General features: G+C 46.0%; 1 protein-coding gene across 1 annotated transcript in view; it reads left to right on the top strand.

Annotated features, from left to right (window-relative positions):
- Positions 1 to 8,910: 8,910 nt before the first annotated feature.
- T265_15292 (hypothetical protein) overlaps positions 8,911 to 12,796 on the top strand; it is a gene marked incomplete at both ends in the record, with an annotated part of 7,096 nt that continues 3,210 nt past the window's right edge. Inside the window, 2 exons of the mRNA XM_009177415.1 lie at positions 8,911 to 9,344; positions 11,931 to 12,098. Coding sequence (XP_009175679.1) covers positions 8,916 to 9,344; positions 11,931 to 12,098 — 597 coding nt within the window. The remainder of the gene's footprint in view (positions 9,345 to 11,930; positions 12,099 to 12,796) is intronic.

Below are 12,796 nucleotides of genomic sequence, written 5' to 3'. Positions count from 1 at the left end.
CACGCTCCTTCTAGAGCCCAGTTTAAAGCACTATTAGACATTTATCTATGCGAATCCTCGCGCTGGCAAGCATACTGCGCCGCGCTGAGAACACGAAGAGCAGTGCTACATCCTTTTTTCACTTGTGCCTTTCAGGTGAACGACAGCCACTGAACGACAAGAACAAACCGACCCGGGAAACTTGGGTAAAAGCATCAATCCTGTGCGTCAATCCGTGAATCCGTGAAAAACCGCCTGTACTGCAACGTGTTGCAGAACATGCGTTTACGAACTCGTGCACTACATCGATTTCATATCTTGTGAGGTTCTGTTGATGGCATCAGCCAACACTTCGAAACCATCATCCTACAATCCCTGACGCTCAGTTCATCTGAGCCTTAAACAGTTGCGCTCTGGAACAAGCCGGACGAAAAATGCTCTTGCATGTACACTGGACTCGTTTTCTATCGATTCAGCACTTAAGTTCGTTTGTTGAACTGATTTTCCCATTGGTTCCCGCTCACTTGCGGTTGAGAACTCCTGATGCTTCAGAAGCCGCTGCTGCTAGGTCTGCTGGGGGTTGTCCTGAGCCATCGAGCCGAAGTGTCCCTGGTTAGGTAGTTGCCCGTTGATGGTCACCTCTGTACGAATCGTTTGACAGATTTCATGAGTGCCGACAATAGCTTCCATTTTCTAGCATCTGCTTACGCGACAACAGACTGTAGCTCTGATACCCCAAAGAAAATTTTTACGACACTGAGCGCCCCGTTACAGAGGGGTAAGGGATCAGATGCTCAGTTAGGTGGTCACCCAAGACTGAAATCTAGACACACGGACAACGGCGAACGCCGTTGTCCATGCAGTACTAACTTCCGAAACACCAGACACCTGGCTATATTTTGCCCCTACGTGTGATCCAACCTCCAGCGCAGACAGATCGCATTGCCATTGGCTCTAGAGGGCGTGGGTCAATTACCGACTGCCGCTCGTTCTGGAGCACCTATGCAGTTGGTTTGGTTGGTTGGTTTTCTCGAGATGCATAAACTTTGTTTGGCTACTGAGAAGCTCAAACCATGATGCGGAACAGGTCTGCCAGAACTACCTTTGTACAAGACGTTTTCTAATGTCGGCACTCACTGGAATATATTGTACGCAACCCTGCAATATGCGGGATGGATGTACGAATCAAAGCAAGACAATCGGTATCGATCAACACTTCAAAATGGCTGGAAGCTCGGACACGTATTCCTTCTGGTCGGGAGTACAGCACCACCCGATGGACTGTTGGACTTCAGGTACAAATGGCATCTGCGCGGATCGAGAGACTTTGTGGATCCAGAAAACTAAAGAGCTAGAGAAGGCGATAAATTCTGGGAATGTGTGTAACTTGCACCAAGTGATGTGCGTAGCGGGCTAAAAGAAGCGTCTACTGAGCGCAACGATCACTGATAGCAACGGTTCGCTTACCTATGAAAAAAGTCTCCTGAACCATTGGGCTAAACACTTCAAAAAGCAATTTACATCTTCACTTTCAGTTGCTCAACTGGATTTCCAACAGGCAACGCAGCCCTGAACGGTGCATTTGGAACCTTCAGCAGCTTCGGAAATAAGCGGATATTTTTCGTCCCTTAAGCTGTTGGTCCTGACAAACTCCCGCCACTCTGTTCAGAGCTGGAGGTGAAATCTTCAGTGGTTGCCTGTCTAACTCATTTACATCCATCTGGGTAAAGGGGCCGTCCCAAACAATTGGAGTGAATTGATAGTGGTACCCGTTTCGGAAAGGTTGCTTGCAGTTAGTGTGGCAATCGCGATGAAAATAGTCTGACTCCCGTTGTAACCAGCCTTTTCTTGGATCACCCATCTGACGTCATTTTTTGCAGTCTATGAGGAGAGGAGTGGAGAACAGCAAGTAGAACGACCGGCTGGGGAACGGGTCTTGTGCATCACATATTGCTCCATCATGTGATGGAGCACCGGAATGCGTATGGACACTCTTCAGTCCTGGTCCACGACCATCCTCCATTTCTTATTTTGATCGTATGGCTTTATTGGAGTAAATTGGCATAGTTTTATGGCACTAGTGAGAGCATTAATACTCTCATCTAATGTTGCTTTTGGTGATGGTGGTTATCGTTGTGTTCGACGAGCGATGGAGTGCAGAGAAAATCCGAATCAGAATGAGAATGTAAAAGACTGAGGGCTTAGAGGCTAGACTTTATTCACCCAAAACTTTGACACGGAGAGCTGAAAACGAGAAAAAGTGATTTAGCCGTGAACGATGAAACGTTTGAAACACAGAGCAACTATGCAAAATTCACCCCCGCAGAGATAAATGCTCGTTTTATAGTTGAGTTATATCAGACATCTCTATCGCACAAGCAGTGCGGTCGCGTCTGCTGTTGTTGTACAACCAATGGATGTTCAGAATAATTTGTGGTGCGGGTGATGAGCATAGCCACAGAAGAAACATGAAGACCCTGCATAGTCATCTGTTCATGCAATAATGCTTGAAAACGTGGAGACCTTGATGGGTCATTCGATAGTACAGGAGAGTCGATTGTTCGCCAAAAAGGACTGCGACTGTTTGCGCTAGTTCGGCGGAGCTTGCATGACCATAGGTAGTTTTAGAATCCCGCAGCTTATGTTCCAACAGCTTCTGATGAATGGTATTCGAATAAAGACCACCAATAAACGCGTATCATAATGCCTCCACCATGTTCTGCGCTATCGGCTATAAACTGGCAGTCTGGCAACAAACTGCGAGGCTTTCGTACAAATTAATCAAGATTCCGATCATTACAATTTGGTGGTGCGATCCAATAACTCAATTTTTAATTGCGCTTCACCTTTTATATTTAGACCTTGGTTATTCTAGTGGTTGGGGCATGGAGAAAAATATCAACTTTTTGCATTCCTTTAACCGAGTATATTCCTCAAACTAACCCTATCGTGACTGGAATGTGGAAATCTTTCTCCGACTGTTGGATTACGTTCGGTTACAGGGAGAGGGGTTCGCAGTTTACTAACATCACAACTGCGACGTATAACAGAATTAAGGTCCAACGTTGTTCCATATATGGCGTTGCTTGCGTGGTGGAGAAATCTGGAAATGACTGATAAAACGGTTCAAACAGTAAACTGGCTTGAGGACGACGGAATGCTACACAATATTGGGTTTGCTAAATGAAATGGCACATTTCAGCCTCTGATCATATGCCATATTCTTAGTTCATTGGATAAGGCGTGACCCAAAAGTGCTCAACTGCAGAGAGAGCGAATTTCATGCAAGATTATCTCGGAGGTTGACTATTTAAGTAAGGTCATTCAGGCATCACACAATACGGGACTTAGCCATCTTTGAGTTGGGCCACTCTAATTTTTCTTTATATGAAAACTGGTTTTAGCTCTACTTGTGGTTGTGGCATTGTTGCATCCTGTTTTTAGGCATTTTCCAACCCTTTACTCTTTTGGACAAAATACTTTTAGGCACAGTCAACTTTGAGCAACCGGAGTGTGCGGTTTTCAAGCCGGCCTTCTTCCAAACTGCCGTGGAGAGCAGCACCACGGTTCCTCTATGTCGGTTGCCGGGGGGTATCTCATTAGCAAGGCGAAAAGTACGATTTCACCCACAAACCGCTTCCTTATATAGTTATGATAAATAGTAGTCGTTCAGCTGTAACACCCTTTCGGTGTCTAGCTCCCCTGCCACCGAGAGGGAGCGCCAGTAGCCCAAGCCTAGACAGGGAAATTCGAGTGGCAGAGGTCGGATTCGAACCATTGCCTTATGGTCGCATAGTTGCCTACTATCCCTTCATATGAACCAGAAAGGAGTTAAGTTCGCTAACTCAAGAGTTGAGGCGCGACCAATGGACTCGTGGTTTGACCCAACCCAGAACTCTCAAATGATTGGATCGCTCTGAGGGTTGCACGACCTACCCATAGCCCACGGGCTTCCTGGCAAAAAGTCTTTCAGCTGTAGCACTCTTTTGATGCCCAGCTGTCATGGTACCAGACGAAAGCACTGTTACGCACTCGAATGATTGTACCAGAAAAATGATTGGATCTGAGGGTTGCACGACCTACCCATAGCCCACGGGCTTCCTGGCAAAAAGTCTTTCAGCTGTAGCACTCTTTTGATGCCCGCCCAGCATGGTACCAGACGAAAGCACTGTTACGCACTCGAATGATTGTACCAGAAATAGAGAACGAGGATTGCCGAATGATTGGCTTTAATCTTCTAACAATTTCAGTACATCAGCTAAAACATTAGGAAACACAATTAGTTTAACGAATAGCGAGTAAAAAGTTAAACACAACGTCAGTATATAACATTCTTCCCCACCGGAAGGATTATTATCAGGAGAATATAGAATAGGCTTCGCGGTTTCGAAGATTATACGGTCTACGGCAGTGAAGCATCGGTGTTGAACACTGATGTCATGCTGTCGATGATGATGATGATGATGAGATCATACGGTCGAACACGTTGTTGGTCTGTGATGTACTGTAGGACATTCCCTGGAACTTCACTGGGTTGTTCTGTTGGTGCCATTTCGCCTCCCGGAGGATCAAGCGAGTGTGATTGAATATCGTCTGGAGGAGCCACTACACTTTCGATTGATTCAGTTAAATAGACATCTGAGATATTTTGTGCTTTGGGTGCCAGATGTCTAAGAGAAACAGTTTTCCTTTCCGTTCGGGAAACGAACGCGGGCATACTGCGGGTTGCAGTTAACAAGTTCCACCTCTTCCACTAACGGATCGTATTCGGAGGAACGTGTCATCCTCTTTAAGAGAACGGGGCCTGGAGTCGATAACCAAGTCAGAAGAGAGGTGCCGTACGTTGACTTCCGGTGGAAGTTCAAAAATCTTTCGTGTGGTGTTGTGTTAGTAGCGGTACACAATAAGGAGCGAATAGAGTACAATGCATCTAGATGCACACATTCCCACTCAGTAATGTCCCGTTGTTGGGTCTTCAACGCCAGAGTGATGGACTTTCAAAGGGTACCGTTAAGCCGTTCGACTTGTCCGTTACCGCGTGGATTGTATGGAGTGGTTCGACTGGTTGCCACACCCCTGTCATGAAGAAACGCTTGTACTTCGCCTGACATGAAAGCTCCACCACGATCAGAATGGACGTATGTGGGCATTCCGAATAAAGGGAACAACTGATTAAAACACTTGATCACGGTGGATGACGACACACCCGTTCATGCGAAGGCGAATGGGAAACGGGAGTACTCGTCGATCATTGTTAGAAGGTATTTGTTGTGGGAGGTCGATGGAAGTGGGCCTTTAAAATCGATGCTGATGCGTTCAAACGGTTGTGTAGCTTTAATAAGATTGCCAAAATGGTGATTGAGGAAACGAGGCCTCAATTCTGAACAAACACTACATTGATTAGTAATCACCTTAACATCCTCGACGGAAAACGGCAAATTTTTTGAGCGAGCGAAATGAAGCATCCGCGTGATGCCGGGGTGACATAACGTGTTATGAAGGTGTTTGAGATCCACGTATGACATTGCAGATATGTTGCCAGTCCGCGCTAGTGCGTCAGCGGCTTTATTCTGGTTACCTGGACAGTACTGGACATCGTAATGAAAACAGGACAGTTCAAGTCTCCATCTCGGAATTTTGCCGTTTTTTACCCTGCCTTTGTGTTGCTTGTCGTACATAAAGGCGACTTACCGTTGGTCCGTGGCAAGTGTGAAATGATTGCCGATCAGGTAGTGTCTCTATTTTCTCAGTGCCTCAACAGTCGCGTATGCCTCTTTCTCGATTGATGAATGACGAAGCTCACTGTGTGACAGCGTGCGTGAAAAGAAAGCCACCGGGCGCCCGTCTTGATTGAGAGTGGCCGCAATGGCTATGTTGGAAGCATCAGTTTCCACAACGAGTGGACGAGCGTAGTCTATGGTGAAAACGGCGGCCTTTTCCAAATCGTGTTTGAGATTATTCAGTGCCGCTTGTACGCTATCTGGAATCGGGAAGATCTGATTGCGGACGACTTGATGAATCTTAGGATGCCAGCATTCCGACCAATCTTCGTTGTGAACAGATGTCACATGGATGAGGCAACTCTCGTAGGGCTCGAAAACGTTCGGGATCCAGTTTTATCATACCGTGAGATATTTCGTATCCTAGTAATAGTACTTTCGCAGTAGCTATGGTGCTCTTTTTCTGGTTAAACGTAATGCCGTGACGTTTTGAAGCCTCTAGAAATTTCTTCAAATTTCTGGGCATCACGACCACACACGGTAACTTTGTCAACATATGCGAATGTATCGAGCAGACTTTCCTCGCGTATGTTGTCTATGTTGCGTTGAAAGCAGGCCACACCATTAGTAACTCCGAACGGAATGCGGCGAAATTGAAAGAGTTTACCACATGCCTCGAATACAGTATATGGCTTGTCTTTGTCGACAATGGGGATCTGGTGGTACGCACTTTGAAGGTCTTGTGTGCTAAACACCATGTAATGGGACACCTTCTCTACAAGTTCGTTCACCTTCGGCAGAGGATACGCATCAAGATAAGTGAAGCGATTTATGGTTTGACTGTAATCGATGACCATGCGCTTCTTATGCCTGTCATTTGTAGTACCGAGAATCTGAGCGCGCCAAGGAGAGTTGGACGGCTCAATAATTTTGTCAGCTAGTAGCTTCCGAATCTCCGTCTTGATAAATACCGTCGCGAGAGAAACGACGAGATTTTGTGGCAATTGGAATACACCCTGGGGCGAGATTATCAAACAAAGATGGAGCATTGACTTTCGCTGCTTTCAATGTGCATACGGCGAATGGGGCCCGCTTACCCGTGAATGGTACGACCACACTTTGGTGTTGGCTGAGAAAATCCAAGCTAAGGATGAATTCTGGGCACAAATTGAACAAGAGCGAGAGTTTGACACCTCCGTATCGCATGCTTTTGCACAGCACGGCAGCATAAAGATGGCCGCTAGTAACATGATAAATTTGTTGAAGCCATCGAGATGGCGCTCTTAGAGGATGTTATCGTCCAGCCATGCTTCAATGCGATGTCAGAAGAAATATCACTTTCGCAGCTACCAGTATCGATAAGAGCATTAAGTGGGATATTATTCACTATAACATCAACGATTGATTTGGAAAGTCCAATGGATGAAGAGATGTTGAAAATGGATGAAACACCAGGGTTCATCGTCGATGTGATACGACTTGAACTCGGTTTGGAGCGACAAACTTTTTGGAAATGACCTTTCTTGCCGCAGGAATGACAGAAAGTCTCATGAGCAGGGCATTTTGAACGAATGTGCTCACCGTTGCCACAGAAGAAGCAAGATAAGGATGTGCTTGCAATCGTGTCATTAGATCCAGTCTGAGAGATAAGTGCCTCACGAACAGGAGTCAAAGGTTTATCAGGGCCACAGGGAACATGAGATGAGTCGTATGAGAGTGACTGTTGTTGAGCGTGTCCAAGCAGACGTGCCTCGTTAAACGCTTGTTGAAGATTAAGAGTGTGTTTTTTCTAGTAGTCGTTGGCGAGCGGAATTAGACTGCAAACCTGTGATAAAAGCGTTTCGAATAGCCTCATCCCGATGTTCATGGGCAGAAACCGCACGAAAATTGCAGTCCTTGGCAAGGTAACGTAATTTTTGCAGGAACGCATCGACTAATTGACCCGGATCTTGTCTGGTAGTAGCGAGCACGTGGCGAGAAAACACTTCATTTTTGGGTTTAATGTACTTTAGAAAGGGGAAATCGAGAGGACGAGGTCGGGTTCGAACCACGGACCTTCCGGCCAGTAAATTCGCTCTATAGTCACTGAACCCTATCGCCCCAACTTTCTTATACGATTTCTTGGTGCTCCTCGTTGGATTGCTCTCCAGTGACCTTACATGACTGAATTTTATGGAGCCGGGTGTCGGTCCGCGCTGCGCGTAGGGTCATTGCAGCACTCCAGGTCGACCAGTGCGTCAAGGTGTTACTGAGTGTGGGAAATAGGTTTTCTGGATTATCACTAGATCTCCTCCACTTTCGTATTTTTCTTTTCCGAGAGACACTTTATTTGAGTATCTTAGAACGTTTAGGTTGCTACCCCCAATCACCATTTTAACCTTCAGTGATGAGGATATTTTCGCACATGTTTCCCAACTTTTATTCCGGTATTCCATACCAAGGCGAAATCGCCTACAAATAGTGGAACTCTGGTGTTCAAATAGCTGCTGACGAAAGCCTTGTCATTATGGAATATTCAGACAACATCCCTCTCGTCTTAGAATTGGAGGATGCGCAGGTGTCTTTGGATAAACCGACCAAAGTCACTCCGTTCTTGGGCACACTGCACTCAAGAAGTGTAAGGTCATGCTCCCGGACATAGGTCACTGAGCACGCCACTTACAATCCAAGGAGAGGCACTCGAAGCTCTGAAGCGCTCACGTAGAATGAAAGTTGTTTTAGCTCTGATTGTAGTGTGACAGATGAGATCAATGCACCAAACTGAAAGGCTCGGATCGCGTTTGGTAATTTGAGACACCTGTGGCGTCAAAGCTGTATATTCATGAATCTCAAGGGACGTGTGTATCAGACTACAGTGCGTGCTGTTTTGTTGTTTGGCTGTGAGACTTGGCCTCTCTGAGCAGCTGAACTGAGACGTCTTCAGGTGTTCGATAACCGTTGTGTCAGAACCATAGCTGATGTCAGTGGCACTCTTCTTGTCAGTTTCTATCCAGATTGCCTGAATGAGTGTCTGGAAGTGTAAGGACCTCGGGATGATTGTGCTAAACTAACACTATGTAACTTTTCCGTTTCTACTTATTCTTTCCCCAAAATATGACTTTCCAATAAATCATGGTTTTACGGCGGCAAAGCATCAGTGTTGGATACTGGTGCTGTGGTGTCGATTACGAGGACTCACAAATAGTTACTTCTTTTTTTACAGACCCCGTGCCTGTGATGCGTAGACGACCACAGGATAAGAATGCCCCTCGGAAGCCGCCCACTGCCTTCATGTTATATGTAAAACATCGACGTCTCCAGTCTGAACAACTCGCTTCACTGCCTTTTGGCGAACGGAATCGGATTTTGGGCAGTGAATGGAGCAATTTACCAGCAGATCAGAAGGCTGGGTTCTTTAACGAGGCCAAAGAACTACGTGATAAGTATACTCAGTTGTTGGCAGAGTACAAGAAAAGTGATGCCTATAAGGATTGGCTTGCCAGTGCGGAAAGTACCGAGATACAGAAGACGAAATCGCGGGGTAAACACAAGCTTGATCCGATCAGCGGCAGTGTACAACCCGACTACAAAATTCCCATATTTACACATGAGTTTTTGGAGTACAACAGGTTGAGGGAAGTAGTCTTGCGTCAACTGAAAAAGCAGGTAGGTATGTTGTGGTACATTGTTTCTGTTTGAACTGCACTTCTGAATCCAAAAACAATTGAGAAACGAATACTTTTTAGCATTGCATATAGTTCTTTTACTTTGAATGATTGTTATTTGAATATTATTGTAAGGAACGAAGTCGTTTATTAGCGAACACAGGAAAGTGAACTCTCATATACATCTTAGTTTTAAAAACCGAACATCCTCTCCTTGAACTTTCATGGATATTCATTGACTATCACACGGTTGTAAACGAACGCTGCAAAGTTGTTCCATAATAGCCTCCACCTTCCATTAGACGCGAGGCGTAGTTGCGAGAAAACCACATGAGAGAAACCACGAGAAACCCGCATGCCTCATCAGTAGTATTCACCTTTACACTATCACTTACTTTTCCTAATAACGTGCCTTGTACGAGTATTGATGCATAACATGGAGCGTAACAACTGTACTCAGTTTGAAGATTTCACCTCACGGGAAACACTTCATCTCATGAAAAAGATGAAAAGATAACCGCAAGTTTCTCCTAAGCCCAAAGACTTTACCGACCCTATTCTCCTTTGAATATTTATGTAAAGTAGGTGCACATGGGGTTTGTATTCACTCTTCGTAAATCGTTGAAAAGTCTAGATAACAGAGCGTCTCTTTTCACAGGATGTCTGTAGGTGTTTTCAGGGTCAACGAAACACAATTTTGTGTATTTCACCTCCCCAATCATTATTTACGGAAACCGGAGATTTGGAATTTGTTGCTCTAATAGGCGCTGTCTCGTCTTCACAATGACCACAAACCTTATCTCATAAAGGACTCCCCGGTTGCCAGGAGGATGATTCTATTTGTGTTGGATGTTCGTTGTCTTAGCACTGGTTTCAAAGGACGATAATAAAGGTTCCGTGGCTTTTCTAACTCAAGCGAATAGGGAGCAAAGGCACCGATAATCGACTTGTCAAAGCGAACTCAAGCAATTGCTTTTTTCGCCTGCACAACTTGATCGTTAATACCATTGTCCATGTCGTTGCTCCCATTTTGAACGCCACCTTGTAACGGAAAGAAGTTTCAATGTTTCCTTTGCCCAATATCCCATGACCCTTCTTGGGCCACAAGATTTAACTAAGGTTCCTCAAACCCAGTGTTTTCTTATTTTCCCATGTTGCTACTACTTTAGGACAAGCCTTGTTGGCGAATATACACTCATTTGCAAACTAATTTGGTTTTCCGAGAGACTCACCTGGAACCCAGCTGAATCTCTTGTTTGTGATGTTCTCAGGCAACAGCTGGGTTCCAGGTGAGTCTCTTGAAAAACCAAATTAGTTTGCAAATGAGTGTATATTCGCTAATTTCGTGTGATTTGGTTTCAAATAGAACATAAGGTTGACGGAAACCTGGGGACCGCGCCTACCTGATGAGCCCAAATCGACCGGGACCACTGTTCCGCACATGTACGATTTTAGCTAACGACGTTAGTCATGACAATGATGGTCAGCCTAGGTTGCAGCTGCGGCGTGTGTTCCAAGGTGATAAAGGTGTTGCTGTGGAAAGAAACGCACTTACGCAAAGGAATTCACGCTTGGGAACAGGATCCGAATAGGATTTAGTGTTCTCCCATACTGATCCGGTAGACAGCAGAGTGATTAGTCTAGAGATCTTCAGTTGAGGGCAAAAAGTAGATAGAACACAAGGTGAGTTTCCTTGCACACAACGTCGCCTTGATAACATGCAGAGTAGATCCGCCACGTAGCAAAACCATCAGTAGAATGATAAGAAAAGGAGACCTGACGTACACTCCGTCTTTCGGATGAACGACCGGGCAAAATGTGACAAGCTCACTTTGCACTGTATGACAAACTGATAGGGAAAACTCTCGTACACTGTCGTTTCGTTTTTAGAGGCGTGGCTTGCATCCAAAGCGGATTTCTGGTTCAGTATTCACGGAGCTACTGAACGCAGTCGTCAAAACGATCGGTTTACGTAGAGGCGAATGTAGTGCTACGTGCAGGTCCTTGGTGCTGATGTGGATCCGGGGAATGAGATTTGTTTTCAAGCATACAGAGGCCTATTTCCAGTGACCAGCCAGTCTAATATGGCGACATACAAATGAGCTTTAACGTCGACTACTTGCGTCTTTCATCCTATGCATAAAGGGGGTTGCAGCTGAACGCTTATCATTATTTGGTGTGTACGAGAGAGAGAGAGAGAGAGAGTCGACCACCTGATGGTAGACCTGATAGCGGACAGACTTTTGGGGCGAGATGGCTCAAGTGGTCAGAGCGCGAATTTACTGAGCGGAAGATCCGTGGTTCGAACCCGACTTCCCCTGTCTAGGCTTGGGCAACCTGGCACTATCCCAGCCCTCGTACTTCCTTCGGGTAGCATGGCAGCCAGGCACCGGGAGGGTGTTACAACTGACATTCAGTCATCAAACAGCCAGCCGAACGATTTGAAGATGGTTATTTTTCAGCACATGATGGGTTTCCCTGGTTGTGTTTGCAACTTTGCCTTCTACCTTCATAATTTTTGTCCTCTCGCAATCGATTGGATGCTTACATGGGTAAACAATTCAGTTCACATTTGCCGTCGTTGTAGGCCGTACAGCTGGAAGAGGAGACGGCCTTGCTGAGCAAACACGTGGACAATCTGGTCAATGCGGAGGCCAAAACTAAATCACAACTCCAAACCTATCAAGAACAGCTGGACAACGAAGAGCAGCTTCTTAAACGACTGCACAAGGAATTAGTTGCAGCCCTGGGGGAAGTAAGTGGATTGGTATAAAACTGATGTCTTCTGTACGTCCCCGTTTTCTCACATTGGGAAATTTATGACCACTAACCACTGGCTCAGTGGTTAGAACGCCATGTTAATGACCGCAAGCTCCGTGGTTCGAACCTCCCTTTTCTCGGCTTGGGCAACCTGGCAGTATACCGTTACCCTTGCTTCCTTCGGGTGACCGGGCATCTAGGCACCGAAAGGGAGGTGCAGCTGAACGATTATCTTGAGCCACTAGTGAGTGGAAACCGTTTATCAAATCCCTATACGCATCACCTGTCAAATAGATTCAAACTGTTCCACATCCGCCCAAACGTAAACAGTTGTTGTTATGAAAAAGCCGACTGTACTGTGAAAGAATAGGTGTTTGTTTCTGAAGCGTCTTCCGATTGGTCAATGGTAGAGGTCTGACCAACACAGTCTCCTGGCCCTCCAGGTTGGGGGTTGGAACATGTGGCGACTTGTTCCGTAGAAATGGTAATGGATTTGCATTTCCCGCCAAACACCGCTGCCTTGCGGTTAGGCTTTTGAGCCAAAGGCTTTGATTGAGGACCCTAATCGTCCTCCTGTCTAGGTGTGGGCGCCCTGGCAGTATCCCAGCCCACGTACAACCATGAATTGCACATACACAAGTAAACTCATGCCACATCGGCCGTCGCGTGGTGCCGTCAGCCGGGTCGCCTTAC

This window comes from Opisthorchis viverrini, assembly GCF_000715545.1.
Source record: "Opisthorchis viverrini unplaced genomic scaffold opera_v5_418, whole genome shotgun sequence".
Taxonomy (NCBI): Eukaryota; Metazoa; Platyhelminthes; class Trematoda; order Opisthorchiida; family Opisthorchiidae; genus Opisthorchis; species Opisthorchis viverrini.
Note: the sequence above shows the minus strand (reverse complement) of the source record. Positions and strands in the feature narration are given on the sequence as shown.